Source organism: Carcharhinus amblyrhynchos, chromosome 9 (genome assembly GCF_965287045.1).
Source record: "Carcharhinus amblyrhynchos chromosome 9, sCarAmb.v2.hapA, whole genome shotgun sequence".
NCBI classification, from domain to species: domain Eukaryota; kingdom Metazoa; phylum Chordata; class Chondrichthyes; order Carcharhiniformes; family Carcharhinidae; genus Carcharhinus; species Carcharhinus amblyrhynchos.
Window position 1 is genome coordinate 5,213,894 of NC_137332.1, and position 26,851 is coordinate 5,240,744.

Consider the following 26,851-nt stretch of genomic DNA (forward strand, 5'->3'; position numbering starts at 1 on the left):
ACCCAGTCAATTTAGCCTCTCTTCATAGGCTAACCCCCTCATCTCCAGTATCAGCCTGGTGAACCTCCTCTGCACTCCCTCCAAGGCCAATATATCCTTCCACAAGTGCGGTGACCAAAACTGCACACAGTACTCCAGCTGTGGCCTCACCAGTGCCCTGTACAGTTGCAGCAAGACCTCCCTACTTTTATATTCTATCCCCCTCGCTATAAAGGCCAATTCATGAACATTAAAAGACCGAGAAATTAGAGGGAGCATTGAAATTTGCTTTGAAGAAGACCTCACCAAAGTGAGTGAATGCTGTCTAAGACAGAGACAAAGAGAAGTTTAGGGTTATTTGTTGCATATTGCAGGAAAATGAATGGAATGGGTTTGAGGGTGAATTTTGGGTAATGATGTTGGGGGAGCAGTGGGTTGGGACTGTGTGTGGTAATTCTAAAAATGTTAGAATGAGGCTGATCGCAAGGCAGGGAGGAAGGAGGGATGGAAGGTTCTCCAGAGGCGGAAGAGGTGATGGAGGAAGGTAGGGAATCAGGGACTCAGGGATGAGTGTTGACCAAGGCTGGGAAAAATGGCAGCAGAGAGGGTCGCTGATGAATATTGGTCCAGAGACAGAAGAAGTAGGACAGAGGGCAGGGAATCAGAAGTTTTGGGATGAATATTGAAAAAGACAGGGAGGGAGGGAGTGGGAAGAGAGGAGTGGGGAATAATATTAACCAAGGCCTGGGACATGGAGAGAGAACCGGACGAGGAAAGTTGGACACGACTGGGAGGAAATACTGCAGAGGTTAACAGATAATGTTGCCAAAGACAAAGAGTGTCAGAGAAGACAAAGTTACATTTAACAGCATGAAGCTTGCGTCAACATTTCCCTATCAGCACACAAAGCAAGATAGAGATAGCCAGGAGTTGGCACTATAACTCGCATGAGGCTCAATATAAAGAAAGGATCTCTCTGTGACTGATAGATCTTCATCTCCGACTGAGAAGATGCGTTGGATTTTGGTATTGGCGCAGGTTCTGGATGTGCTGGCGCAGTGGATCACCAGAGATTCTGAGGCATTGAGATCACCAGGTTTTTGTCCGTGTTCAAAAACGGATCTGTGTAGGCCTGTCTCCGCGGACCTTCAACACCAATTGGAGGTGGGTGTCTCAGACCATTCAATTCCCTTGGGAAAAGAGTTAATTGATTTGAAGTTTTTTTTTTGCAGTGTATTGTGCAGCAACACGTCAGCTCAGTGACTATCACTGTTTGCTGTGCGGATACATGGATTTGGGCCAGTGTCTGTGGGAGTTTGCACATTCTCCCCGTGATTGCGTGGGTTTTCTCCGGGTGCTCCGGTTTCCTCCCACACCCCAAAAACGTGCTCTTAGGCTGAATAGTGTATCAAATTACCCTTAAATTAGTCTTCCCTCAATCTTCCCCAGTAGGTGTAGACAAAGGTCATAGGTAGAGGAGGGCACTCATAATGTTAAAATGGCGGCACGGGCTTGTTGGGCCGAAGGGCCTGTTGCCCGTGCTGTGTTGTTCTTTGTTGTTTGTTCACTTGCAATGGAGAATTGGGATGTGAACTGGTGTCTTTCCTCATGTGGTTCAGCTCCTCTCAGCCACACTGTTGTGGAATTTCGGAGACATTGTCCTCTTTAGGATGTTCTGTCTCCCGCTAATCTCCCCTTTTTAAATGGTCCGACTTTGCTGAATTTTAAACTTCTCCCAATCCTCCAGTCTATTACTTTTTCTTGCCAATTGATATATTTTTTTCTGTGAATCTAATAGTAGCTCTAATTTCCATTGTAAGCCATTGTTTGGCCACAGTTTCTTTTCCACCCTTGTGCTAAATAGGAAGAAGCAACTTTTGGAGTTCACCTATCCATTCTTGGAATGCCTGGCATTGCCTGTCCACTATCCTTCCTTTCAGTAATGTTTCCCCATTAATCATAGCCACCTCATGTCTTATAGCGTCATAGTTGTCTTTATTGAGATTCAGGAACTTGGTCTCAGAATTAACTACCTCACTATTCACCTTGACAACATTCACTAACCATTCCTAAGGGCCTACCCTGGGCACAAATATATAAATAGGAAATACAGATTTTTTTTAATGTTAGGTTATTTCCTACATGACTGCAGTTGACAGATATTATTTTCTCCCAGGTTGTTGTCTTTGATGAAGGAGAAATGGATTATCAACATTATGATTGGCCAAAGATCACGGCAATTGTATTTAGTGACAATTCTAAGGAACAAATATTATGTATTGCTCATGAAAATAAAGTCCGGGTTATCCTGCAAGGTAACACATTTTATCAAAGTAAAAACAAACATTTCTGCTCTCTGTTGCCAGCTGTATCATTGAAGAACCACAGAAAGAAACATGAAGTTTCTAGGCTGACATGCGCAGGCTGGGCTGAATGATTCCTTCGGTGGAAACTAAACCATTTTGTGATGATCAGTAGCTTTGGAGACATATGCTCTTCAAACATTTTTGTCCGTCATTGTAAGTTTTAGTTCCTGTCTTTGTGGAGAGGAACAAATTTCTGGAACAAATTGTGGGTTTTACTTCCCATTATACTGAGCAAAACTGGTACGAGCAGTTTGTTTTCAATTTTATTTGCTTGCACAAAGTGCTGCAAGTGCTTTGCATAGGAACTCCTTAGTCCATTTTCTTCATTGAAAAGTTCATGGATCATGAATAACCCATCGATTCACTTGCAGGAATGATCGACTGAAGACTTCGCTGTAGGTATATCTTTTCCTGTCATCGCAGTACTGCCCTTTTATCCTGGAGACCACTGACTTGATGTATTTTTTTTCAAATGACTTCAGCCATAGAGCAAAGCATAGAGCAAATATGCCAATTAGTGCCTGCTCCTCACCCTTCTCTGATCAGAAAGAAGTAATCCTCTCTTAAAATCACGCAGAGAGCTTTTTTATTACTTGTCTACCTGCACTGGCACTTCAATCTTTAATCCTATTGTTCTCCCCAGCCTTTTGAAATTTGAATTGTGAGGACCCACAGTACTTTTTTTTCTTTTAGTTAGGTTACTTGCTCGATGTTCTGGATGAAACAAAATTCTACTCTTGTTCAATTTTCCTTTTGTTATGTTCCACTCAAGGGTTGTGGGTCTTAAAAAAAGAAAAGATTTGGTTCGGTCATTTGGATTCAAGCCAGCAACCTCAGGTTTATTGAAAGACATGTCGCTTGCACTGTACAAACTGAAAGCAAAAGAATTCCATTGACATCACCATCAACTCATGTGATCAGCTCTTAAAGCAACCATTCAACCATTTAAATATATAACAAACATAACCTGTCCAAACAGTGCTAGATATTCTTGAGGGTTTGAAAATAGATAAGTCCCCTGGGCCGGATGGGATTTACCCTAGGATTCTCTGGGAGGCAAAGGAGGCGATTGCAGAGCCTCTGGCTCTGATCTTCAGGTCGTCATTGGTCACCGGTATAGTGCCAGAAGATTGGAGGTTAGCGAATGTTGTCCCATTGTTTAAGAAGGGGAACAGAGACTTCCCTGGGAATTATAGACCGGTGAGTCTTACTTCTGTTGTGGGCAAGGTCTTAGAAAAAATTATTAGGGATAGGATTTATAGTTATTTGGAGAGTAATGAATTGATTGGAGATAGTCAGCATGGTTTTGTGGAGGGTAGGTCGCGCCTTACTAACCTTATTGAGTTTTTTGAGAAAGTGACCAAAGAGGTGGATGGGGGTAAGGCAGTTGACGTGGTATATATGGACTTTAGTAAGGCGTTTGATAAGGTTCACCATGGAAGGCTTCTGCAGAAATTGCAGATGTATGGGATTGAGTGTGATCTAGGAAATTGGATTAGGAATTGGCTGGCGGATAGGAGACAGAGAGTGGTGGTTGATGGTAAGTATTCGACATGGAGTTCAGTTACGAGTGGTGTGCCTCAGGGATCTGTTTTGGGGCCACTGCTGTTTGTAATTTTTATAAATGATCTGGATGAGGGTATAGTTGGATGGATTAGTAAATTTGCTGATGACACCAAAGTCGGAGGTGTGGTAGATAGTGAGGAAGGGTGTCTTAGTCTACAGGGAGACTTGGACAAGTTGCAGAGCTGGGCCGAGAGGTGGAGGATGGAGTTTAATGCGGAAAAGTGTGAGGTAATTCACTTTGGCAGGAATAACAGATGTGTAGAGTATAGGGCTAACGGTAGGACTCTGAATAGTGTGGATGAACAGAGGGATCTAGGTGTATGTGTACATAGATCCCTGAAAGTTGGGAATCAAGTAGATAGGGTTGTTAGGAAGGCATACAGTGTCTTGGCGTATATTGGTAGGGGGATTGAATTTAGGAGCCGCAGCGTCATGTTGCAACTGTACAAAACTCTGGTGCAGCCGCACTTGGAGTATTGTGTGCAGTTCTGGTCCCCACATTATAGGAAGGATGTGGAGGCTTTGGAGAGGGTGCAGAGGAGGTTTACCAGGATGTTGCCTGGTATGGAGGGGACGTCCTATGAGGAGAGACTGAGGGATTTGAGGTTGTTTTCGTTAGAAAGAAGGCGGCTCAGAGGGGACCTTATTGAAACATATAAGATGATTAGAGGTTTAGATAGGGTGGACAGTGATAGCCTTTTTCGTCAGATGGAGAAAGCTAGCACGAGGGGGCACAGCATTAAATTAAGGGATGGTAGTTATAGGACGGATGTCAGGGGTAGGTTCTTTACCCAGAGGGTGGTGAGGGATTGGAATGCCCTGCCTGCTGCAGTTGTAAATGCGCCTAGTTTGGGGGCGTTTAAGAGATCTGTGGTTTATGGATGGTAAGGGTTTGGTTTAGGTTAGAGGGTCATTGTTTTTTAACTGGTCGGTGCAACATCGTGGGCCGAAGGGCCTGTTCTGTGCTGTAATGTTCTATGTTCCATGTTCTAAACCTTCCTCGTAAGCTAACATACTCAATCCAGGTATTTATCTAATACACACTTGTTTCATTTCTGCTAAAACATTTACATCCTTCCTAAACAAGGAGACCCAAGTGTGGTCTCAAAAATAACTGAATAATTGAAGTATAACATCTCTCCTTTTATATTCAATTTCCCCTGCAGTTAATGACATTTTTCTATTAGCTTTCCTAATTATTGCTGTACTTGCCTACCATTTGCATTTTGCAATTAAGGCACTAGGACCCCGGATCCCTCTGCATCTCAAAGCTTTGTCATCTTTGACCATGTAGATAATACACATTTTTTATTTATCCTGCCAAATCGACAATATCATATTTTTCCACATTATAGTTTAGGGATGGTAAGGTGGCATTGTGATTAGCACTGCTGCCTCAAAGTGCCAGGAACCTGGGTTCAATTCCTGGGTTGGGTCACTGTCTGTGTGGATTTTGCACTTATTTCCTGTGCCTGCGTTGGTTTCCTCGCATATTCTGAGGGACGTGCTGGTTAGGTGCATTGACCTGAACAGGCACCGGAGTGTGGCAACTAGGGGAATTTCACAGTACTTTCATTGCAGTGTTAATGTAAGCCTCACTTGTGACTAATAAATAAACTTCATACTCCATTTGCCTGGCCTTTGTCACTCAAATTATCTATAACCCTTTGTAGTCTCCTTGTATCCTCTTCAGATTCAACTATCGTGCCTATCTCTGTGTCATCAACAAAGTTATCTTTCATATCTTTGAGCTCTGAATACAGGTCAGCAGTTTTGGTCGCCGCACTTAAGGAAGGATATATTGGCCTTGGAGGGAGTGCAGAGAAGGTTCACTAGGCTGATACCAGAGATGAGGGGGTTGGACTATGAAGAGAGACTAAATAGACTGGGTCTGTACTTGTTGGAGTTTAGAAGGATGAGGGGGGATCTTATAGAGACGTATAAGATAATGAAAGGGATGGGTAGGGTAGAGGTAGAGAGATTCTTCCCGCTTAGAAAGGATAGCAGGACTAGAGGGCACAGCCTCAAGATGGGGGGGGGTGCAGTTTAGATCGGAGTTGAGGAGGAACTTCTTCACTCAAAGGGTGGTGAATCTCTGGAATTCTCTGCCCGTTGAAGTGGTGGAGGCTGCCTCGCTAAATATATTTAAGTCACGGGTAGATAGGTTTTTGACAGACAAGGGAATTAAGGGTTATGGGGAGAAAGCGGGAAAGTGGAACTGATCCACTTCAGATCAGCCATGATCTTATTGAATGGCGGGGCAGGCTCGAAGGGCTAGATGGCCTACTCCTGCTCCTATTTCTTATGTTCTTATGTTCTTTAGGTCCTTATTATAAATTGAAAAATTTGAGGCCTCAGCACTGACCCTTGTGGTACATCTTAGCATAGATATATTTCTAGATAATTAACTGAAATGGTGATTTCTAACTACTACTTGTGCATCATCTGGGGAATGTGTTGATGTTGTGGTAATATCACCAGACTAATAATGCAAAGGGCCAGACCGCACTCTGGAACATTTCGAATTCCACCAAGGCACCTGTTGCAATTATATTCAGTTAATAAATCCAGGATTTAAAGAAAAGTTGGCCTTGTTAATGGTGACCATGCATCGATTCACTGGTCCATTTGTTTCATTGAAGGAAATCTGTCATCCTTATGTGGTTGTTTGTACAGGTGCTTCCATTTTACAATCAATGCATTTATTCCTACCCTCTGTTTCCTGTTAGCTTGACGTGGATACGCCGGCGTTGGACTGCCATTAGATCACAAGCTTTCGAGGTTCATCTTTCGAGGAGATTCACCAGGACGCTAACTCCTGTTAGCTTGCCAATCTTCTATCCATGCTTATAAGCACCATGACCCTATCCATAACCCCTGCACCATGAGCTTCTATTTTTCGCAGAAAACTTTGATGTGGCAACTTGTCAAATGTCTTCAGGACACTAACGTACATTATATCCAACAGTTTCACCTTTATCCACATCGTACACTACTTCTTCCAAAAATTCCAATAAATTGATTTTCTTTTCACAAAACTTTATTGATTCTGCTTAATTACCCTGAATTTTACCAAGTGTCCTGCTACAACGTCTTTATTAATAGCTTCTAACATTTTCCGTAAGACAGACGGTAACTGGATATAGATTCCTGCATTCTGTTTCCTTCCCTTGGGATCTCGGTAGGCAGGAATTAGCTGTCACATCTGTCTAGTTAACAGCAGCGATAATTCACCAAAAATAATTACTACATCCTGAGGATGTGACAGGCGCTATTTATATTACATTGAGAGTGTGATACAGGCTGATAGTCTGGAGGAGGTAGAAGTTCTGAGGGAAGATATATTAGTGATTTTGAAAAATCTGAGGGTCGATAAGTCCCTTGGGCCAGATGGGATATATCCTAGGATTCTTTGGGAGGCAAGGGATGAGACTGCAGAGCTTTTAGCTTTGATCTTTGGATCCTCACTGTTCATGGGGATAATGCCAGAGGATTGGAGAGTGGCAAATATTGTTCCTCTGTTCAAGAAAGGATATAGGAATGACCCTGGCAATTATAGGCTGGTTAGTCTTACCTCGGTGGTCGGTAAGTTAATGAAAAAGATCCTGAGGGACAGGAATTATGACTTTGGAAAGATGCAGCATAATCCGGGATAGTCAGCAAAGATTTGTGAAGGGTAAGCCTTGCCTCACAAATTTGATTGAACTCTTTGAGGAGTAACTAAGTGTGTAGGTGAAGGTAGAGCAGTTGATGTCGTATGCATGGATTTTAGTAAGGTGTTTGATAAGGTTCTGCATGGTAGTCTCATGAAGAAAGTAAGAAGGTATGGGATAGAGGGAGATTTGGCCGATTGGATAAGTAACTGGCTGTCTCATAGAAGTCATGAAGTGGATATGCTGGCATTAGACTGGAGTAAACACAGTAAAAAGTCTGACAACACCAGGTTTAAGTCCAACCGATTTATTTGATTGTAAACGCAGGTTAGGTGTGAAGATTCACATTCTAATCAGTAATCTGTAAACTGTCTGTACTTTATATGTGCTGTCTGAGGCCAGAACTCTCCATTCACCTGAAGAAGAGCTTAACCTCGAAAGCTTGTGAGTTTACTATCAAATAAATTGGTTGGACTTAAACCTGGTGTTGTCAGACTTTTTGCTATCTCATCGAAGACAGAGGGTGGTATTGGATGGAAAATTTTCAGACTGCAGACCAGTTACCAGCGGTGTACCACAAAGATCAGTGCTGGGTCCTCTGCTATTTGCGATTTTTATCAATGACTTGGTGAAAGGGGCTGGAGGGTGGGTTAGTAAATTTGTTGATGACACCAAGATTGGTGGAGTAGTGGATGAGTGGAGGGCTGTTGTCATTGCAAAGAGACATTGATAGGATGCAGAGCTGGGTCGAAAAGTGGCAGATGGAGTTTAACCCTGATAAGTGCGAGATGATTCATTTTGGTAGGACAAATTTGAATGTGGATTACAGGGTCAACGGCAGGGTTCTGTGGAATGTGGAGGAATAGAGAGATCTTGGGGTTCATATCCACAAATCTCTGAAGGTTGCCACTCAAGTGGATAAAGCCATGAAGAAGGCCTAGAGTGTGTTAGCGTTTATTAACAGGGGGTTTGAGATAAAGAGCCATGGGGTAATGCTGCAACTGTACAGGAGTTTGGTGAGACCACATTTGGAATATTGTGCGCAGTTCTGGTCGCCTCACTATAAGAAGGATGTGGAAGCATTGGAGAGAGTGCAGAGGAGATTCACCAGGATGCTGCTTGGTTTGGAGGGTAGGTCTTATGAGGAAAGGTTGAGGGAGTTCAGGCTTTTAGAGTGGAGCAGGATGAGAGGTGACTTAATAGACGTTTATAAGATGATGAGGGGGATAGATAGAGTGGACATTCAGAGAATACTTCCTTGGGGGGATGTAGCTGTATAACTATAAGGTTCATGGTGGGAGATATAGGAGGGATGTCTGAGATAGGTTCTTTACTCAGAGAGTGATTGGTGTGTGGAATAGACTGCCTGCTGCGATAGTGGAGTTGGACACTTTAGGAACTTTCAAGTGGTTATTGGGTAGGCACATGGAGCACACCAGAATGATAGGGAGTGGGATAGCTTGGTCTTGGTTTTTGACGGAGCTCGGCACCACATCGAGGGCTGGAGGGTCTGTACTGTGCTGTACTGTTCTTTGTTCTTTGTTTTGTTCTTTAAATGCAATTTTTACCCAAATCTTCCTCTTCCGATTGGATGTTTGCAGTTCTGTTGTCTCAACTGTTTCAGGGTAGCACATGCAACTGATGCAGATGATGTAAGCTGTTGTCTCTCCACTGTTTACAAGGAAAAATAACAATGAAAGTTTTGAGAAATGGGAATAGCCAAGAACAATGGCTCAAACGTACCTTAAATGTTGTCAAAGTATTGAACATGGACGGCATCTATTTGGAAATGAGTGGAGCTGTTGTGCCTGGAGGTCCAGAATATAAGGCATTATCCCGCCTGATTAAGAAAATCACAGTATTGTTGCACAGTGAAGTACCTGGATCACAGGTAAACTCCCTTTTATATTCAACCGATGGGACTAAGAATGTAATGTTTCCTGTAATTCATTGCAAACAAAGTATGGATATATTTCGGATAAATAAATTGAAATGGTGATTTCTAACTACTATTTGTGCATCATCTGGAGAATGTGTTGACATTGTGGTAATATCACCTGACTAGTAACACTAAGGGCCAGACCATGCTCTGGAACAGTTTGAATCCCACCAGGACAGCTGTTGCAATTATATTCAGTTAATAAATCCGGGATTTAAAGAAAAGCTGGTCTTGTTAATAGTGACCGTGCGTCGATTCACTGGTCCATTTGTTTCACTGAAGGAAATCTGCCATCCTTATGTGGTCTTCCTACAGGTGTCTCCATTTTACAATCTATCAGCTTCTGTTGGACATTCATCAAATTATACAAATTGAGACACATTAGCCTCTTGCCCAGGTTATCCGCCTGTCCAGCCTGGCCCCGGTCAGTCACTCCCACCTTTCCTGTAACTCCAGCTCTTTGGCCTTGTGAACTGGATGCAGCTCCGATTGGAGCTCCTGGCACTGGGGATCTGCTGGCCATTTGATTGAGCAGTAGATCTTAGAGATGCTGCTTTTGGCCAAAATGAAGGCTGGAGTCTTGCCTTAAAGCAATTAATACCCCTCCAAGGGTTAAACAACTGTGAGGCAATCTGCTGGAGTGGGGGCTGGCTCACTCGCAGGAAGCAGCTGGTGGGAATCTGACATCCTGTTAATGTCCAGCCCACTTTATTCCCCAAATGGATTGTGTACTATTCTATACAGGCCTGAACGAACTTCAAACCTGTTAAATTCACAACTTCAATAAACCATACACCTGTACTCTGACTACCAGTTATATTCAGGATGTGGTTTGAGATTAAATTAACATTTGTTATATTCTGACCCTCAGGTTATAATGAACGTGCCCTGGTTTCCTGATTGTCCTCATGGCCGATGCTATGATTTTGTGACGATTGCGAAATCCTGTGACTTTTTATTTGTGATGAGCTTTAATGTACAGGATCAGATGTGGGATGAATGTTTTGCAAAAGCAAATGCTCCCTACGACCAGATTTTTACAGGTATGTCCATTAAAACATCTTGATTAAGGGCTGATATTACCGTTAAGTTGCACCTTCCTTTTGGGCGTAAAAGCTTGGTCAAGTCGGGCGTGAGGTGAGTAGCGTGATCCGCAGCTGCCTTCGCACCAGTTCCCCATTTACCAAGGCCCAAAAATGGCCATGATGGGGGCCGTGCCCAAAACGGGCGTGACAGCCGTTATAATGCATTTGATTGCACTTAAATTGACTTAATGGGCTGCACACTCACCTTGACCAGCACTTCCCCCCTTTACCACAATGTTCATCAATCCAGAATCGATGCAAAACACACATATAAGTCCAACCCAGACGCTCCATCAGTGAGGGTTAGTGACGAGTTAAGTGCCAATCATCCAATGGCTCTCAGCTTGAGATCAATGGGGGTGGTGAAGGGTGGGGGTGTGGGGGTGGGGGGTGGGTTCCATGCTATTCTGCCTGAGGTCGGTTAGGGAGGAAGAGGGTGGGAGGTGCCCGTGATCAGTCTGGATGGCGGAGGTGTGGTAGGATAGGTGGGGGGCGGGGGAGGGGGGGGTCAGTAGCGTCGTGGGCATGGGGCAATGATTGTGAGGTTTAGGGGGAGGCATTCCCTGGCCTGGGAGGGATGTGACGGGGGGAACCAGCATTCTGTCATCCGTTTTCCCGCACATGCAGTTGGAGGCGCCAATCGGAGCTGCAGGATTTCGGGAACGCTAAGATCTGTCCGCAGGCTTGTGCAGCATGCTTCGGAATCACGGGTATTTTTGCGAGCAGAGTGTGTATGGGAGCGCCTAAGAACGGGTCTAGAAGTTGAATCTGAAATATTCAAGTCCAGCTTCGAACCAAAATGGTAACATAGGGCCCTAAGTGTCTGTCTGCCCCATATCAATATTAGCCTAATAGGATAATTTATTTTCCATTTAGGTCTTGCTGATTACATCGGACTGGGTATTGATTCCCGAAAACTCCTAATGGGAATTCCATGGTTTGGTTATGACTATCCTTGTATGAAACTCTTGGAGGTAAGGACAAATGAGAAATTTGCAATGCACAAGAAACGGGAGTGAGTTCAATTCACCTGAAATATATCCCCTGGCATGTTAATTGGCTGATGATGATGTAAAGGTAATGTCACTGGGCCAGTGTTGCTGAGCCTGAGCCGAACAGAAACATAGAAACGTAGCAAATAGGAGCATCAGGAGGCCATTTGGCCCTTCAAACTTTCTCTGCCATTTATTATGATCATGGCTAATCATCCAACTCAGTAGCCTAATCCTGCCTTCCCCTCATACCCTTCAATTCTCTTCACTCCAAGAACTATATCTGACATCCAGGTCTCATCACACATTCCGTTCTCCTAATTTATGGCCACTTAGATAGTAATCTGCCCTCCCTGTTTTTGCTACTAAAGTGGATAACCTCACATTTATACTTCCTCTACCATTCATTTAGCCAACACTCAACTTGTCTAATTCACAATGAAGGATTTGCATCCTCCTCACAGTTCACTCCCTGAGCCAGCTTTATGTCATCTGAAAATTTGACGATATTACATTTCGTTCCTTCAACCAAATTATCGATATGTATTGTGAATAGCTGGGGTAATAGCACTGACCCCTGTTGTACTCCACTAATCACTGCCTGCCATTTGAAAAAGACCCGTTTATTTCCATTTTTTGCCTCCTGTTTTCCAACCAGTTTTCTATCCATCTCAATACAGTACCCCCAATTCCACGTGCTTTAGTTTTACACACAAATCTCTTATGTGCGACCTTGTCAAAAGCCTTCTGAAATTCCAAATAAACTTTTCTCTTTTAATTCACAGGTTTTAAGTCGGTCCGCCTTGTTGTCCAACGAGGGGCATACACGCGATGGGTCGTACAAGGGCTGCTCTTGGATGTTCGAGAATAGCCTAGTACTTCATGTCGTTAGTGTGTGCTTAAACTGGACCAGATACTGGGCAACACGACAGCTCAGTGACTATCACTGTTTGCTGTGCAGACACATGGATTTGGGCCGGTGTCTGTGGGAGTTTGTGCATTCTCCCCGTGCTTGCGTGGGTTTTCTCCGGGTGCTCCGGTTTCCTCCCACACCCCAAAGATGTGCTATTAGGCTGATTGGAGGTAATAAGTTGTCCCTAAATTAGTTTTCCCTCAATGTGGAATGCCATAAGCATAGATAAGGATCATGGGTGGAGGGGGGACTGGTAATGTTAAAATGGCGGCGTGGGCTCGTTGGGCTGAAGGGCCTGTTTCCCGGGCTGTTTTTGTTCTTTGTTCTTTGTTCACTGGGCAGCACAGTGACATTGTGGTTAGCATTGTTGCCTCACAGCGCCCGGGACACGGGTTCAATTCCAGCCTTGGACACTATCTGTATGGAGTTTGCATGTTTTACCCGTGTCTACATGGGTTTCCTCCAGGTGCTCTGGTTTCCTCCCACACTCCAAAGACGTGCGGGTTAGGTTGATTGGCCGTGCTGAATTGCATCTTAGTGTCAGGGAGTTTATCAGGGTAAATATGTGGGGTTAGGGGATAGGGTAGAATTGTGGTTGGTGCAGACTCGATGGGTTAAATGGCCTCCTTCTGCACTGTAGGGACTCTATGATTCTCTCACTGGCTCCCCTCCAGCAACTCTACTCGATACAATTTCAAAGCATTCCAGTAGATTTGTCAAGCGTGATTTCCCTTTCATAAACCTATGCTGACTCTGTTCAATCCTGCCATTGTTCTCTGAAGTGTTTAGCTGTAAAATCTTTGATAATGGATTCTAGAATATTCTCCATTACTGGCATCAGGCTTACTGGTCTATGATTTCCTGTTTTCTCTCTACCTTCCTTTTTAAATTGTGGGATTACATTATCTACCCTCCAAATGGTAGGAACTGCTCCAGAGTCTATCGAATTTTAGAAGATGACCACCAATGTATCCATCATTTCTCAGGCCATTTTCTTAAGTACTCTGGGATTTAGAGTATCAGGCCCTGGGGATATATCACCCTTCAATCCCATCAGTTTATTCAACACGGTTCTCTTCTTCGTTACCCTCCCTCACTAAGCCCTGTGTTCCCCAACATTTCTGATGATATTTATGTCCTCCTTTGTGAAGATAGAAACAAAGTATGTATTCAGTTGCTCAGTTTGTTCCCCATTATAAATTCCCCTGCTTCTGATTGTAAGGGGCCTACATTTGTCATGACCTACCTTTTTCTCCTCACGTACGAATAGAAACCTTTACAGTCAGTTTGTACGTCCACGCCAGCTTAGCCTCGTACTCTATTATTCCCTTCTGAATCAGTCCTTTGGTCCTCATTAGCTGAATTCTAAACTCTCCCACTCTGCAGGGTTGTGTGGTGTCGTGGTCACTGGCCACAGCAACCTCTGCAAGACATGCCGGATCATTGACAGGGATGCCATCATCTCACGTGAGAACACCATCCACCAGGTACACGGTACATACACTTGTACCTCAGCCAACGTTGTCTACCTGATACACTTCAGGAAAGGACGTCCCGAGGCATGGTACATTGAGGAGGCCATGCAGACGTTACAACAATGGATGAATGAACACCGCTCGACAATCATCAGGCAAGAGTGCTCTCTTCCTGTTGGGGAACACTTCCGCAGTCATGGGCATCCAGTCTCTGATCTTCGGGTGAGCATTCTCCAAGGTGGCCCTCACGACGCACAACGCAGAGTCACTGAGCAGAGACTGATAGCCAAGTTCCGCACACTTGAGAATGGCCTCAACCGGGATTTTGAGTTCATGTCACCCTACCTGTAACCCCCAGGACTTGCCAGGGTTTACAAAATCTCACTAACTGTCCTGTCTGGAGACAATACACATCTCTTTAACCTGTGCTTAACCCTCTCTCCGCCACATTGTCTGTACCTTTAAGACTTGATTACCTGTAAAGACTCACATTCCAACCATTATTTTGTAAATTGAGTTTGTGTCTTTATATACCCTGTTTGTGAATAAGACTCCCACTCACCAGATGAAGGGGCAGCACTCTGAAAGCTAGTGGCTTTTGCTACAAATAAATCTGTTGGACTTTAACCTGGTGTTGTGAGGCTTGTTACTGTGTTTACCCTGGTCCAATGCCGGCATCTCCACATTGTAGTTTGTATTGGTCCAACTTCCCCGCCCTGTCCCAATGTCATAGGGATTTGAAACCCTCCCCCTCACAGCTTGGATGTGATCTTCTGGCTGCACTCGCCCAAAGACTGGAAAATCCTGCCTGAATTGAAGGAACGTTTGCATGATCTGCCCCTCCACCCACTAAGATCCCTGTGCTGTGTGGGAAGGGAAAATTCTGCAACTTGTCTTCAACCATGTATTCACCCAATATATCCTGCTATTTCTGTTCTGACCAGCAAATAGCGCTGGTAGTAATCCTGAGATTACTAACTTTGAGTCCAACTTCTCAATTTTCTTCCTAACTCCCAATATTTTGCTTTTAGAACTCATTCCTTTTTTTAACCTATGTCATTAGTACTGACGTATGCCATGACCATTGGCTTTTCATCAATGGCTGAGACATCTTTGACCCTAGCTCCAGGGAGGCAACATACCACCCTGGAGTTTTGTTTGGAGCCACAAAAAGATCTACCTATTCCCCTTAAAAGTGAATCCCCTATAACTATTGCATTCCCATAATTTTTACTTTCCCCCTCTGCAGCCGAACCAATTTGGCTGTTGCAGCTTTCCCCGTGAGGTTATTCCCCTCCAAAATATCCAGTCCAGTATATCTGTTTTCCAGGGGAATAGCCACAGGAGATTCCTGCACCGCTTGTCTCGCCATCTTGCTGTGCCTAATGGTCACCCTTCCTTGGAGATTGGAGAATCTGAGCCTGCACTGTGACTACCTCTCTATAATGTTATGCATGATACTCTCTGCCTCACAGCTACTCCACTGCATTCCCAGATGCTGCTCCAGCTGTGAAACCTGGGCTTCCAGGAGGTGCAGCCAGAGATACTTCCTGTACACATGCTTGTCCCGGGCACTGAAGATATTCCTGGATTCCCACATGGAGCACAAGGAGCACACCACGGCTCAAAGCTCCCCTGCCATGACTTGCCCTTTTAAATTAAACCTTTTGAAGTCAGTTGATATCAGACAATGTCCAATTCTGTAGGACCATTCTTTCCTGATCCTCATTATTACCAAATATAGCCCTTACTGACTATAAACCACAAACAAAACCTCTGAGAATGTGGGTGGGATTTTCCAGCCTCGCTCGCCGTAAAACCACAAAATCCTGCCCAAGGTCAACAGACGTTTGTGTGTGGTGTGCCTCCCACCCACCCGTTACAATTCCCGTAACAAGTGGAACGGGAAAATTGCCCACTATATGATAAAAATATTAAATACTTACTCAATCTTATTCACAGTTTACCAATTAACCCTCTTCCTTGTGCCCCCTACTACTGCAGCAGGGCAACTCCCGCTCAGCTCCAAATTCCTGATACCCAACCGTAACCTGGCTGTGTCTCACTCCAGATGGGTGTTCTCTCCCTCTGCTTGTTTTTTATTCATTCATTTTTATTCATTTGTGGGACATGGGCATTGCTGGCTGGGCCAGCATTCATTACCCATCCTTAGTTGCCCTTCAGAAGGTGGTGGTGAGCTGCCTTCTTGAATCTCTGCAGTCCACATGCTGTGGGTTGACCCACAATGCTGTTAAGGAGAAAATTCCAGGATTCTGGCTCAGCGACTGTGAAGGAATCACAATATATTTCCAAGTCAGGATGGTGAGTGATAGTGTGCAAAGCTCACAGTCTCTTGGGACATTAGGTTCAAATACCACCCAGGTTTCTGGCAGAATTTAAATTCAGTAATATTTGGAACTGAAAGCTACTGTCAGTAAAAGTGACCATGGAACTATTAGTGACTGTTCTAAAAGCTATCTGCTTTACTAAAGTCCCTCAGGGAAGGAAATCTGCCATCCTCTACATGCCTACAGATCCTTAACAATGTAGTTGATTCCTAATGCTCTCTGCAAAGGTCCAGCAAGCCATACAGTTCAAGGAACAAATAGGAATAAAAACTTGCCAGTGATGCTTGCACTTGTGTGGAGTTAAGTGTCTTGGGTTACAGGGAGATATAGATGAGATGGTCAAATGGGCAGATAATTGGCAGATGGAATTGAACGCTGAAAAGTGTAAGGTGATATACTTTGAAAGAAGTAATCTAACAAGGAAGTATACTATGAAAGGTCTGATACTGGGAAGCTCCAAAGCCCAAAAGAATCTTGGCGTGTTTGTTCATAGATCTCTGAAGGCAGAAAGGTGGGTTAATAGGGTGGTGAATAAGGCACATGGCACTCTTTATCATTCAGGTTATAGATTACAAAAGTAGAGAGGCCACGAAGGAGTTGTATAGAACTTTGGTGAGACCACAGCTGGAGTACTGTGTGCAGTTCTGGTTGGCACATTATAGGAAGGACGTGAATGCAGTGGAAGGGCTGTAGAGGAGATTTACCAGAATGTTCCCTGGGATGGAACGCTTAAGTTATGAAAAGAGGTTGGGTAGGCTTGGGCTGTTTTCTCTGGAGCAGAAAAGACTGAGGGGTGACCTGTTCAAGGTGTACAAGATTATGAGGGGCACGGACAGGATGGAGAGGGAGCAGCTGTTCCCCTTAGTTGAAGGGTCAGTTACGAGGGAACACAAAAGTGAGGAGTGGGAGGTTTAGGGGTGATTTGTAGAAAATGCCTTTTTATTCAGAGGATAGTGACGGTCTGGATTGTGCTGCCTGGGAGGGTGGTGAAGGCGGGATGCCTCCCATCCTTTAATAAGTGTCTGGATGAGTACATGGCATGCCATAATATTCAAGGCTATGGGCCAAAAGTGGCAAGTGGAATTAGGTGGGCAGGTCAGGATTCCTAAGTCAGACTCCTATTTATTGACTATCGCTCAGCCTTCAATGCTATTAACCCCATAAAACTCATCTCTAAACTCCATGGCCTGGGCTTTGGCACTTCCCTCTGCAACTGGATCCTGAACTTTTTAACCCAAAGGCCACAGTCAATAAGAATAGGCTGACTTCCGCCACGAACATCCTCAAACATTGGTGCCCCGAAAAGCTGTGTTCTCAGTCCCTGACTATATACTTCATACACCTATGACTGTGCGGCCAAACTCCCCTCCAATTCGATTTTCAAATTTGCTGACGACACCACCATAGTGGGTCAGATCTCAAATAATGATGAGACAGAGTACAGGAATGAGATAGAGAATCTGGTGAACTGGTGCGGCGACAATAATCTCTCCCTCAATGTCAACAAAACAAAGGAGATTGTCATTGACTTCAGGAAGCATAAAGGAGAACATGCCCCATCTACATCAAAGGGGACAAAGTAAAAAGAGTCAAGAGCTTCAAGTTTTTAGGTGTCCAGATCACGAACAACCTGTCCTGGTTCCCCCCGTGCCGACACTATAGTTAAGAAAGTCCACCAATGCCTCTATTTTCTCAGAAGACAAAGGAAATTTGCATGTCAGCTACGACTCTCACCAACTTTTACAGATGCACCATAGAAAGCATTCTTTCTGGTGGTATAACAGCTTGGTATGGGCTCCTGCTCTGCCCAAGACCACAAGGAACTACAAAAGGTCGTGAATGTAGCCCAATCCATCACGCAAACCAGCCTCCCATCCATTGACTCTGTCTACACTTCCTGCTGCCTAGGCAAAATTAAGGACCCCACAAACCCGGACATTTTCTCTTCCACCTTCTCCTGTCAGGAAAAAGATACAAAAGTCTGAGGTCACATATCAACCGTCTTAAGAACAGCTTCTTCCCTGCTGCTGTCAGACTTTGGAATGGACCTACCTCGCATTAAGTTGATCTTTCTCTACACCCCTAGCTATGACTGTAACACTACATTCTGCACTCTCTCCTTTCCTTCTCTGTGAATGGCATGCTTTGTCTGTATAGCACGCAAACAACAATATTTTCCTCTGCATGTTAATATATGTGATAATAATAAATCAAACCAAGTCAAATCAAAATTTCATGCATCAATGCAGACTTGATATTCTGAAGGGCCTCTTCTGCATTGTAGGAATCTGTGATTCTGAGATCCTGTGAAGGAGTAAAACATCCCATCCCATCAGAACGCTTAATTTCATTATTTTACTGAGTTTCCTTCAATGCGTTCTCCCAGACTGTAAATCACAAGCTTCTTAAATCCTTTCCCAAAGCATAACCACTTACATCTCAAATCAGAGAATCAAAGGCTCTGATTCTCCATAAAAAGAACAAAGTGCTGTCTCCGGTGGAAAATCCAGAGTGTTTCACTCTGGCACTGGCAGCACTTCCCAGGCACCATCCAGCTTATGCCAATGAGCTGTCCCTCCCCCCATGCGAATCACACTGTCTCTGACTCCCCAGGAGAGCAATTCACTGGAATCAGGAATCAACTGTGACCCCTAGACAAGCGAGAGCACCATAAAAACATTCCCCCGGCACTGCCTGGCATTACAGGCAAGAAGATGCAGCAAGCAAGGCAGGACGCTGACTTGGTCCACAAGCTGGACGCCATGGAGGAGAGGAGGGCCACACTCTTTCCTCGTGTGGACAGAACCCCCACATCCAGCACGCTCAACGCAGCCAGAAAGTTGGGGAGGAGGCTGGAAGCATCAGCAACCTGACAAGGAGGACCTGCTTACAATGTCACAAGAAGATGAATGATTTCCTTTGATTGGCAAGGGTGAACACCCATTATCTGTCTGCCCCTGGCATCTATCCTTGCCCTGACTCCTGGCATCTCTCCATTAGCCCCCTTTCATGACACATTCCAGCCATCCAATGACCCACAATCCAGTATCTAACATTGGGGTTCTCCTACCCCTGCAATCCCCTCACTACCGTTCTATAGCTGGGCTTGGTACTGACACAGGCCACCTAATGTTAACCACCTCCACCCACCCCCATGCCTGCCAGGTGAGTGCCTCACAGTGTCTTCTTAATGTCCCACAGGAGAAGATTGCCCATAATTAATGGGAGCAGCAGAAAAATGGTGGATTTACCATGCCGTACTACCCCAGGGACTAGCAGGGTAAATACGTCAGGCTAAGGGGACAGGGCCTGGGTGAGATTGTTGTTGGCGCAAACTCGATGGGCTGAATGGTCTCCATCTGCACTGTAGGGATTCTACAAGGTTCTTGTTCTGACCTGGGCTACATGGCAGAAAAGATTTAGAATCATAGAAATATAGAAGCAGGAGTAGATCACTCAGCCCTTCGAGCCTGCTCCACCATTCATTTTGATTATAGCTGATCATCAAATTCAATATCCTCATTCCCCCTTCCCCCCATATCCCTGGATCTCATTAGCCCCAAGACCACATCAATTTCTTCTTGTATTCACACAACATTTTAGCCACAACTACTTTCTGTGGGAGTGAATTTCACACATTCACCACTTCCGGATGAAGAAATTCCTGCTCACCTCAGTTCTAAAAGGTCCTATCCCTTATCCCTTAACCCTTATCCTCAAACTATGACCCCTAGTTTTGGAATCCCCACCATTGGAAACATTCTTTCTGAATCTACCCATCTAACCCCATTAGAATTTTATAAGTTTCTATGAGATCCTCTCTCGCTTTTCAAAAATCCAGTGAATATAATCCTAACTGAATTATCTCTCCTCATATGACAGAGCTGTCACCCTAGGATTCAGCCTGGTAAACCTTTGCTGCACTTCCTCTATAATAAGGACATCCTTCCTCAGTTGAGGACATCAAAACTGCACACAATACTCCAGATGTGACCTCACCAGAGCAAAATATCCCTAATTCTCTTGCTGTGAAGGCCAACATACAATTTGCCTTCTTTATTGCCTGCTGTACCTGCATGCTTACTTTCAGCGACTCATGCATGATGATACCAAGGTCTCACTGACTATCCACCTCTCTCAATTTACACCCATTCAAGTAATAATGTGTCATGGGGACACAATGGTTAGCACTGCCGCCTCACAGCACCAGGGACCCAAATTCAATTTCCATCTTGGGTCACTGTCTCTGTGGAGTTTGCACATTCTCCCCTTGTCTATGTGGGTTTCCGCTGAGTGCTCCAGTTTCCTCCCACAGTTCAAAGGTATGCGGGTTAGGTGCATTGGCCATGCTAAATTGCCCCTTAGTGCCAGGGGGATTAGCTAGGGCAAATGCGTGGGGTTATGGGGATAATGCCTGGGTGGGATTGTGGTTGGTGCAGACTTGATGGGCTGAATGGCCTCCTTCTCCAATGTAGGGATTCTATAATAATCTGTCTTCTTGTTATTGCTACCAAAATGAATAACGTCACAATTAGCCACATTATTCTGCATCTGCCATGCACCTGCCTACACACTCAACCTGTCCAAATTAAGCTGAAACATCTCTGCATCCTCCTTACAGCTCAGTCTCCCACCCAACATTGTATCATCTGCAAATTTGAAGATAATACAATTAGTCCCCTCTTCCAAATCGTTAAGTTTAAAGTTTATTTATTAGTGTAACAAGTAGGCTTATATTAATATTGTTATGAAGTTACTGTGAAAATCCCCGAGTTGCCACATTCCAGCTAGGTACACTGAGGGAGAATTTAGCATGACCAATGCACCTAATCAGCATGCCTTTTCGACTGTCAGAGGAATCCAGGGCAGCTGGAGGAAACCCGAGCAGAAACGGTGAGAACATGCAAACTCCACAGAGACAATGACCTAAGCCAGGAATCAAACCTGGGTCCCTGGCACCATGAGGCAGTCGTGCTAACAACTCTGTCATGTACCACCCTATTAATATACAATGTGAACAGTTGGGGTCCGTGCAAGATCCCTGCGGAACCCCACTAGTTACTGACTGACACTCAGAAAAAGACACATCTGTGCCAGCTCTTTGCTTCCTATCTGCCAACCAGCTTCCTATCCATCTCAAGACATTACCTGCAATTCCATGCCCTTTAACTTGGCATAGTAATCTGGTACAAAGACCTTGTCAAAATCCTTCTGAAAGTCTAGATACATCTACTGGTTCTCCTCAGTCAACTCTACTAGTTACATCCTCAAAGGCTTCTAATAGATACGTCAAGCATGATTTTCCTATTGTAAGTCCATGCTGACTTTGTCTGATTACACTACTGCTTTCCAAATGCTGAGTCCTGAAATCCTTGATAATGGACTGTGGCAACTTTCCCAGTACCGACATTAGGCTCACTGAGGTATAGTTCCCTGTTTTCTCTCTACCTCCCTTTTTGAATAGCCCAATTTGTAGGATTCATTCCAGAGTACAAAGAATTTTGGAAAATAATCACCAATGGATCTATCATTTCCAAGGCCACTTCCTTCAGTAATCTGGGATGAAGATTTTCAGGATGTGGAGATTTATTTAAGAACATAAGAACATAAGAAATAGGAGCAGGAGTAGGCCATCTAGCCCTTCGAGCCTGCCCCGCCATTCAATAAGATCATGGCTGATCTATCGTGGCTCAGTTCCACATTCCCGCCCTCTCCCCATAACCCTTAACCCCCTCTCTTATCAAAAACCCATCAACCCGCGTCTTAAAAATATTTAGCGAGGCAGCCTCCACCACTTCAACGGGCAGAGAATTCCAGAGATTCACCACCCTTTGAGTGAAGAAGTTCCTCCTCAACTCTGTTCTAAACCGCCCCCCTTTATCTTGAAGCTGTGTCCCCTAGTCCTATTATCCTTTCTGAGCGGGAGGAGTCTCTCCACCTCTATCCTATCCATCCCATTCATCATCTTATACGTCTCAATGAGATCTCCCCTCATTCTTCTAAACTCTAACGAGTACAAGTCTAGTTTATTCAGCCTCTCCTCATAGCTCAACCCCCTCAACTCCGGCATCAGCCTAGTAAACCTCCTCTGCACTCCCTCCAAGGCCAAAATATCCTTGCGTAAGTACGGCGCCCAAAACTGCACACAGTACTCCAGCTGCGGCCTCACCAATGCCCTATACAGCCGCAGCAAGACCTCCCTACTTTTATATTCAATCCCCCTCGCTATGAAGGCCAGCATCCCATTCGCCTTCCTGATCACCTGCTGCACCTGCAAGCTGGGTTTTTGCGACTCATGCACAAGGACCCCAAGGTCCCTCTGCACTGTCGCCTGCTGCAGTTTTTCGCCACGTAAGTGATAATCCTTCCTACCATTATTCCTACCAAAGTGGACCACCTCGCACTTGCCAACATTAAATTCCATTTGCCATTTCCTGGCCCATTTGCCCAGCCTATCTAGATCCTTCTGTAGACTCTCCACACCCTCCACACAATTTGCCTTTCCTCCAATCTTGGTGTCATCAGCAAATTTCGACACCCTGCACTCGGTTCCCTCCTCCAGATCATCTATATAAATGGTAAATAGCTGAGGCCCCAGCACCGACCCCTGAGGCACTCCACTAGTCACCATCCGCCAATCTGAATAGCACCCATTGACCCCCACTCTCTGCCTCCTATTTGACAACCAATCCTCTATCCACGCTAACACCCTACCCCCAACTCCATGTCCCCTGACCTTCTGCAATAACCTCTTGTGAGGTACCTTGTCGAACGCCTTCTGAAAATCCAGAAAGACCACATCCACCGGCTCTCCTCTATCCACCGCCCTAGACACATCCTCATAGAACTCCAGTAAATTTGTCAGACACGACTTCCCTTTAACGAAACCGTGCTGCGTCTGCTCTATCAAGCAATTCCTCTCAAGATGCCTCGCTATTTCCTCCTTGATGACGGATTCTAACATTTTACCTACAACAGACGTTAAACTAACCGGCCTATAATTCCCTGCCTTTTGCCTGGCACCCTTCTTAAACAACGGCATAACATTAGCCACTTTCCAATCTTCCGACACTTCCCCGGAATCCAGCGACGTCTGGAAAATAACCACCAAGGCATCCACTATCACCTCCGCCATTTCTTTCAGAACCCTCGTATGCATTCCATCCGGTCCTGGCAACTTGTCCACAATCAGTCCCTCCAGTCTGTAGAGCACTTCAATTTACCTTCAATCCCACAATTTCACCAAAACCATTTCTCTACTAATGCTGATTTCCTTCAGTCTCTCACTAAAATGTGTTTTTCTCCAAACACGTTGCTCTGTATTAAGCCATCTGATGCTTCTGTTAACACAATTCCTTCTTTGATCTGGAGCTGTGTTTCTTAGATCAAAGGCGATAACAACTGGGGCTGCTGAGATCAAGCAAGGACTGATCCACATTTTGAACAGAGTGCAAAAAGTATGAAGAAGACTCGCGAGGGCTATGGCCTTTAGAGTTACCAAGAGACGGCAAAGATTTCACTTGAGGCAGAAAGACATCAACACTATTGACGTTAAGGTGCTTGAAAGGAAGATCTGAAGTGTGATCAGCTTCACTTTCACATCAACATGAGATGGCTCAGCCAGGGATTGGAGAATTGTCTCCATAGGATCTGGGATAGAAAATTCAATCTCTCAAGAATGTTTTGCCAACCAGTTAGATACCTGTTGATCCAAATTCCCTATAATGACCCTGATTCCATAAATTTTTTATACTTTTAACAAACAATAAACAGACAATCTCAGATTTGAAATTTTCTGCTGATCCTGTCCTATCAAAGCCTGTATACATACAGATAGGTCCGGGGACTACTTGACTTTTGATGTTGACGGTGTAACAATGTTCATGAGTGCTATTTTCTCACCCTTCTTCTCTTTAACAGCCTGGTAGATGCAGAATTCAAAAGTCTTCTCACGGAAGTGCTCCTTGTAGTTCTTTAATTGCAACGCCGATTCTGTACAAAGATATCGTGCGGTTGCTGCCCGTATCTATTACTGGCAGATATTGGGATGATGATGACAAATCCCCATACTTTGTGTACAAGGTAAGAGTCTCAATCAAAGCACATTGGAGACATGTTCAGTCTAACATTGTTTGAATGGGAACATTGCAGCGTTGCACGATTCCATATTTGCTGTGTATAGGGTTCAGCAAAATTCAGGATATTCAAATTGTACAGAGGAAAATGTATGTAACTGGAGAATTGACAGTAAATTGGGAGTTAATAAGCAAAGGACTCAAACCAGTTCTTTTTTCTTCAAACATTAAATTTAAATTAGGAGCTCATCTATCCTCTCTGTGGATTTAAACGTTTCTAGAACAGCAAATCAGCTCTGGTTTTCACCCTTGAATTCTGGGTAATATCTATTCCTCAACTAATATCAGTGAAGAATTAAAAGCAAATTAATGCAAATGCTGGAATTGGAAATAAAAAAACAGAGAATGCTGGAAAATTTCAGCAGGTCTGACAGCATCTGTGGAGAAAAGTAGTGTTAATATTTTGAATCTGGATAGCTCTTCCTTAGGTCACAGAAAATTACCTGGCTGGTATTACCTGTGGTTTGTGGGAGACCTTTCCTGAAAGCGGCTGAATGGCCTCTTTCTGCACCTTATTTTTCAGGTCAAATTCTTTGTTCAGTATCTTTATCTCCGCAGCCACAATGCAATCTTGTTGATCAGAGGAAACAGACACAGCGGATTATGATCATGTTGGGGAATGCAGACTCTCTTTAAACATCTGCATTATGTTCACATGTTGCACAGAGTCTGGATGAATTCATCTGACTTTGTTAACAATAGACTAGAAATATGCTTTGAACACTTGTTCCACGACTGTAACTTTGGAAGTCTACTGGAAAACCCCAGCATGTATAATGGAGATTCTGTCAATGGAAAGGGACCATTGTAGGAGAGTTCCCAAGGAAATTTCTGCTGTAGCTTTAAGTCACAAATTTTTGATTTGTTTTGCTGTGTTTCCTTGTGTTTAGTCTCATTGCTCATCACAGTCCCATCAGCCCTTAAAAACGGTGACCAATAATGTACACAAACCTCCAGATGTGACTTGCCAAGACAACTGAAGAGTAAGCTCCCTACTTTTGTATTCAATTCCCTTATTGTGAACAATAACCTTTGATTTCTTTTCCCAATCACTTGCTGTTGCATACTTGACTTTGGTGATACATACACTCTGACACCCAGATTCCTCTGCAGCTCAAAGCTCAGCGATCTCTTACCATCTTGGTAATAAGCTTCTTTTTTATTCCTCCTGCCAAAATCGACCATTTCACAGTTGTCCACATTATACTCCACTTACCAGTTCCTTCTGCACTCAATTAATCAATGTCCCTTTGTAGCCTCCTTACATCCTCTTCTCAATTTACTGTCATTTAATTCTATAGTTAACCTCACAATCACTGGGCTGACTGCTTGGGCAGATTACTTTGAATTTAAGATGGAAATGCTCCCTGAGGATTTCTTATCAGGAGGGGGAGCAGGGTGGGGAGGGATGGGGGGTGGTGGTGGTACTGCAGCTCTGATTGGCAGAATCAGCTTGGCCTATTCCAACTTCTGGGTGGGATACTGTGGCCTCCCTGCCACATGTTTTGGGGGTGGGGTGGGGGGGGCAAATCATTGACCAGTGGGGGCATCTTCTGGCCCAACCGCTGTCAACGGGATTTCCCATTCACTCCACTGGGAAACCCGTGGCAGGGGTGACCAGTGGGACCGGAGGTTTTTGCCAGCGTTGAGTTCCGGTCCCTATTTCTTATTTTCTTATGCGCTTTTTTGAAAATCCAGCCATGCTGAAACTTTGAAATGGGGAGTTGTATTCTCAAGGCAGTGAACTAGATAAGTAACGGGATCAATACTCAGGAGAACGTGAGCTCGTACAAACATACAAATTAGAAGCAGAAATAGGCCAATAGACTCCTTGAGGCTGCTCTGCCATTCCAGAAGATTATGACTGATCTATTTTAACCTCAACTTCACATTCCTGCTTGCCCTGATAACCTTTCACTCCCTGTTTATCAAGATCTATCTGCTTCACCTTTAACAATGTTCAATAATAATGCCTCAAACAACTTTAGAGGGAGAACATTCCGAAATCTTACTACCCTCTGAGAGATTGTTGTTTTCCTCATCTTTGTCCTAAATGGGCTCAAATTCCATCTGAGTGTACCCTTTAACGCAAACAGAAATTTATTAGTTAAATAATTTTTTTTAAGATGCTCGGCGTTGTGTCAAAGTGTCACCTATCTATACAGCACTTCTGATTTTTTATGGCAGGTTAACAACACATACCATGAGGTCTGGTATGATGATCCAGAAAGCATCTCGTTAAGATCATCAATCACAGTGAAATTAAAACTTGGTGGTGTAGGTGTCTTGAATGGAAATAACCTAAATTACAGTGTTAATCCAATAGCGACAATGCAAACTGAAGAAATGTGGAATGCTCTGAGCCCTGTCAGAAGAAAACGGAGAATATGGAACATTTAG

The 26,851-nt window shown here is 44.3% G+C and overlaps 1 protein-coding gene across 1 annotated transcript; it reads left to right on the forward strand.

Annotated features, from left to right (window-relative positions):
• The first annotated feature begins 990 nt into the window (after positions 1-990).
• Positions 991-26,851, forward strand: LOC145348251 (di-N-acetylchitobiase-like). Its single transcript, XM_080196453.1, has 7 exons — positions 991-1,143; positions 2,156-2,294; positions 9,247-9,455; positions 10,375-10,546; positions 11,465-11,562; positions 24,237-24,398; positions 26,639-26,851. Exons 1-7 carry the CDS (start codon positions 991-993, stop codon positions 26,849-26,851), a joined length of 1,146 nt encoding a protein of 381 aa, XP_080052579.1.

Bases quoted from the DNA above. Each gene is read 5' to 3' on its own strand.
- LOC145348251 (XM_080196453.1), top strand. From the start codon at position 991: ATGCGTTGGATTTTGGTATTGGCGCAGGTTCTGGATGTGCTGGCGCAG. The intron at 1,144-2,155 runs GTGGGTGTCTCA...ATTTTCTCCCAG, and splicing joins ACCTTCAACACCAATTGGAG to GTTGTTGTCTTTGATGAAGG. The intron at 10,547-11,464 runs GTATGTCCATTA...TTTTCCATTTAG, and splicing joins CTACGACCAGATTTTTACAG to GTCTTGCTGATTACATCGGA.